General features: G+C 39.3%; 1 protein-coding gene across 1 annotated transcript; it reads right to left on the bottom strand.

The window, feature by feature from the left end:
- Positions 1-1,349: 1,349 nt before the first annotated feature.
- On the bottom strand, positions 1,350-3,538 carry LOC101597361 (succinyl-CoA:3-ketoacid coenzyme A transferase 1, mitochondrial-like). Its single transcript, XM_045157007.1, is given in 2 exon segments — positions 1,350-2,773; positions 2,776-3,538. Coding segments are annotated over 2 exon segments (1,524 nt in total). The 3' UTR covers positions 1,350-2,012.
- Positions 3,539-5,091: the final 1,553 nt, after the last annotated feature.

Here is a 5,091-nt window from a genome sequence, read left to right as displayed (position 1 = left end):
TGTCAGATATTAGGATAGCAACCCCTGCTTGTTTTCTAGGCCCATGAGCTTGAAACACTGTTTTCCAACCTTTTACCCCAAGATAGTGTCCATCCTTTGTAGATAGGTGGGTTTCTTGGAGGCAACAAATTGAAGGATCCTGCTTTGTAACCCAGTCTGCAAATCTATTTCTTTTTTTTTTTTTCTTAACAAGTTAGTCTTTATTTTACTTCTTACTGCATTTTTAAAATGTCATGGTACTCTTTGATCAAGCATATGAACATTCTTAAAATCTTAATGTCTTAAAATAACAGACTGGAATGATAAACAAGTAAGTCTAAAGATACATCAATTATCAACAACATGAGTTTTTCTTTTTGACCTCTATGGTAGTGTAGACACATTGACTCTTGTGGACCTTGGATCATCTAAGAAGGGTTTGTTTGGCCAATACTGGGAGAGCATGCTTTCAACCATGCACCAACCAGAAAGGCAGTTTTACATAAGCAGTGTGTTACTCACAAAAAGCCACTTTTCTTTTTATATTGACCACAACAGCTGTAGATTTATTTGAGAAGTGATTTCAATGACAACTGTTATTTAAAACAAGAATGATTTCCTATAATCAGTGTCAGAAGAATGACATATTGCACTGTAATAAGGCTATATCTATGTAGAGGCTGGTTCAGCTGTCCAGCCTGGTAGACTTTCACCCTTCTGACACCCAGGATGCTTCTGAAGCAACCCCTCCTGGCAAAATATCTGGTATTGAGGATTACTGGGGATGCATTCCTTATAAACACCAGCCACTGTGTTTATTCCCCAATACTTAAAGAGTTCACTAGCTACTCAAATCTGAGACTTTCCCATCGTTAGTTCCCCTACCTAGATAAGGCTGCATTAATGTCATCTTGTTAAACAAACTAGTCTAGGCACAAGAAAAGTACTGTTATGTAGAAAAAGTCACTTTGTATTTAGGATCTTTTCTGAGCAGAATAGGAAGCCTAAGAAGAAATTATCTTTTAACAGCATTTTAAAACCTCTGCTATTTCTGAAAAAGAACTAATGATAAACTGCCCACAGTTCTTCTTGGCCTTTGAGGAATTATTGTACAAGTTAGTTCACTAGGCCTCAATAAACAAAATAATCTTAGAGAGTCCTCTTCATCCAAAGCAACAGTGCATTGTTATAGAATAGGAAAACTAGTCGGGCGTGGTGGCGCACGCCTTTAATCCCAGCACTTGGGAGGCAGAGGTAGGAGGATCGCCATGAGTTCAAGGCCACCCTGAGACTACAGAGTTAATTCCAGGTCAGCCTGGACCAGAGTGAGACCCTACCTTGAAAAACAAAAAAAAAAAAAAAAAAGAATAGGAAAACTATCTAGGCAGACCAGTACATTTCTAGCCCTCTTCCTATAGTTAAACTCAACTTTTTGCAAATCACTTGTAGATAGTTGGCTCTCTATGAAGGCAACTTTTTGGTGAAATATCAGTACTGGTCGATTCTATAACTTTTGTTCTCTTCTACAAGCCAGTTACTTCTCTTCCCAGAGACACCTTCCTGGATATGTATTTGGCTCTAAGAACTATGGGAGCAATATCTAATCACAAAGCAGAGGCTTCCCCACCAAAGTCAAAGAAAGGCGAAAGATATACAATCATTAAAAAAGCATTCCTCCTAATCACAAATTCATATACACATTATTTTCATTCAAGAGCACTAAGTCATAACTTAGCATGTATAGTACAGAAGATGAAGAAACATCCAAAGTGAGCACCAATTTCAAGACAGCCTTCTCAACTCTAATGAAACAAGACATCATGAAATGTTTCCCTGTTTTTTTCATGAGAATGCCATAGTATACTTGACAGAACAAAGTCTATGTGGCTGCACAAATGCTGAAATACTAGAAGAAAATAAGTCAAAAATTGCTTGTTTAATATACAATTGTGATTGCTGACTTCCTTTCAATTAAATCCTATGTGTTTACAAGGAAGGAGTCAGCAGCCTCAGACAAACATCTACTCCATGTTTCAAGCTGTGATCTGCTGCATGGGCATGAGTTTTGGTGAGACTGCGAAATCACACTCGGTGCTCTTCTTTATGTCGTCCACAGTGAGGCCTTCCCAGAGCTCTATCAGAGTCAGCCCCTTCTTGTCCACATCAAACACAGCCTTTTCTGTAATAATACGGTTGACACACTGCTTTCCAGTCAGTGGCAGGGTACATTTCTCCATGATTTTATGTGCATTTCTCTTTGCTGAATGCTCCATGGTGACCACCACTTTGGTCTTGGAACTAGACACTAAATCCATAGCACCACCCATTCCTTTCACCATCTTCCCAGGTACCATCCAGTTAGCCAGGTCACCATATTTGGAAACTTGCATTGCTCCTAGCATTGTGAGATTAACATGTCCCCCTCTAATCATTGCGAATGATTCATCACTGGAGAAAAAAGAGGCTCCTGGGAGAACAGTAACTGTTTCTTTGCCTGCATTGATTAGATCTGCATCAGCTTCGTGCTGTAATGGGTATGGACCCAAACCCAAGACTCCATTTTCACTTTGAAGATGAACAGTCATATTTGGGCTGATGAAGTTGCTGTATGTATGTATGCCCAGATTGGCATACATGCCATCCTCGAACTCAAGAGCAGCCTGCCTGATGATCCGCTCCCTTACATCATCTCCAGCTTTACCAGATTTGGCTTTTTTATCTCCCTCCTTCCGGAGTGATAAGCGCTCAATTCTTTTCTCATATTTTTCTCCTTTTATAAGACGATGGACATAATCTTAGGAACGTGGATATCTTCTGGAGCAAATGATCCAATGTCCACAATTTCTTCAACCTCTACCACTGTAGTTTGTGCAGCTTTGCACATTGGCAAGTTGAAGTTTCTTGCACTTTTCCTGAAAATCACATTTCCTGCCCGGTCCGCTTTCCAGGCTTTCACCAGTGCAAAATCCCCTATAATGGCTTCCTCCAAAATATAATTTTGACCATTGAACTCTCTCACCTCTCTGGGCTTACTGGCAATGGCAACGCTGCCATCTTTGTTGCATTTGATGGGCGATCCTCCCTCTTGTACAAGGGTCCCGTACCCTGTGCTGGTGTAAAATGCAGGGACCCCAGCCCCACCTGCGCGGATCCTCTCTGCAAGCGTGCCCTGAGGTGTCAGCTCTACTTCTAATTCACCAGATAAGAACTGTCATTCAAATTCTGCATTTTCTCCCACATATGAAGAAATCATGCGTTTTATCTGCTTAGATCGGAGTAAAAGGCCCAAGCCAAAGTTGTCAATCCCTGCATTGTTGCTGACTGCAGTCAGTTCCTTCACCCCGGTCTTTAGTAATGCTCCTATAAGATTCTCGGGAATTCCACATAGCCCAAAACCACCAACAAGCAATGTTGCACCACTAGGGATATCTTTCACAGCTTCCACTGGATCTGTGTAAAATTTGGTATAGCGGCAAGAACTGATGGAAAAGTAGCGTGCACGCCCCTGGCAGTGGGCTTCGAGCCCGTGCGCAGCGGACAGGAGCTGGAGGGCGGCCATCTTCAGCCGGCAGCACGAGGAGCAAAATCTATGTCTTTTGATTGGGGTATTGAGGCTTTTGATAGTAAGAGATATTAAAGGTGTATATTTATTTTTGCCATTTTTTGTAGTTCTTCTTGTTTTACCTTTGCTCTCTTGTGTTAACTAGTATTTGAGTATTGTTTGTTTTTTCCAGGTTCCTAATATGTGTGCTTTTATTTCTCTTCAGCATGGAGGAATCTTTCAAGTATTTTCTGTAGAGCTGCTTTTGTCTTCAAATACTCCTTTAGCCTGCTTTTGTCATGGAATGTCCATATTTCTCTGTCTACTTGAATGGATAGCTTTGCAGGATAAAGTAATCTTGGTTGACAGTTGTTATCTTTCAGAACTTGGAATACATCACTCCAAGCCCTTCTGGTTTTAAAGTTTGTGTTGAGTAATCTGCTATAATCTTGATGGGCTTGTTTTGTAGGTAACTTGATTTTTCTCTCTAACTTCTTTCAATATTTTTTCTTTTGTTTGTGTGTTTGGTAGTTTGATTATAATATGGCAAGGACAGGTTCTTTCCAGGTTTTGTCTGGTTGGTGTTCTAAAGGATTCCTGTATCTGCATGGACACCTCTTTCCCAATTTGGGGGAAGTTTACTTCTATGATTTTGTTGAAGATGTCTACTATGCCTTTGGAGTGAAATTCGTTTCCTTCGACTATACCCTGAATTCTTATGTTTGATCTTTTCATAGTGTCCCGAACATCTTGAACTTCCCATTCACACTTTCCTATTAGTTTGTCTTTCTCTTTGTTGGACTGTATTAGATATGCCACCTGGTCTTCTAGCTTAGATATTTTGTTCTCTCCTTCATCCATTCTACTGGCGAGATTTTCTAGTTTCTTTTTTTATTTCATTAACTGTGTTCTTCATTGCTGGTAATTCTGACTGGGTTTTCTTTATTATTTCTATTTCCTTATTTATGTCTTGTATTGACCTCTTTATGTCATTAAATTGGTGTCCTGTGTCTTCTTTGATTCCTTTGATTTCCTCTTTCATTCCTTAGATTTTCTTTTTCATTCCTTTGATTTCTTCTTTGACTCCCTGAACATATTTATAATCATTATTTTGAAATATTTCTCAGGCATTTCCTCTAACTCATTCTCACTGGAGGCCATTTCTGATGCACTAACACTTTTTGGTGGATTTATATTGTCTTGATTTTTGGTGTTTCTTTTGTTATAATGTATATATTTTTGCGTATTAGATTAATTTAATGCTTTGATTTTCTAGTTAGCCTTGTATTATTAGATGTATTTATCAATCTGATGTTATATATCTACAAGGTAGGAGCTTAAGGTGCTAGGTGCAGCTCTTAGGACTCTTAGAGTATCTACAAAAGTGAACCTAGGTGTTGGTTTTGGCTCCTATGAGTGTATTCCAGTAGGCTGAGTGGAAAAAATACAGATAGATTCTAAAATTTAACTAACCAATGTACACATTCAATGAAAAACAGCACAGAGTATTTATGCAAGAGTAGCTATTATGACTACCAGATCTTCTAACAATGTCACTGTCCCTTAGGGTG

The sequence above is a fragment of the Jaculus jaculus genome, chromosome 8 (assembly GCF_020740685.1).
Source record: "Jaculus jaculus isolate mJacJac1 chromosome 8, mJacJac1.mat.Y.cur, whole genome shotgun sequence".
NCBI lineage: Eukaryota > Metazoa > Chordata > Mammalia > Rodentia > Dipodidae > Jaculus > Jaculus jaculus.
The sequence above is the reverse complement of the archived record's forward strand: the minus strand, read 5'-3'. Positions and strand labels throughout refer to the sequence as shown.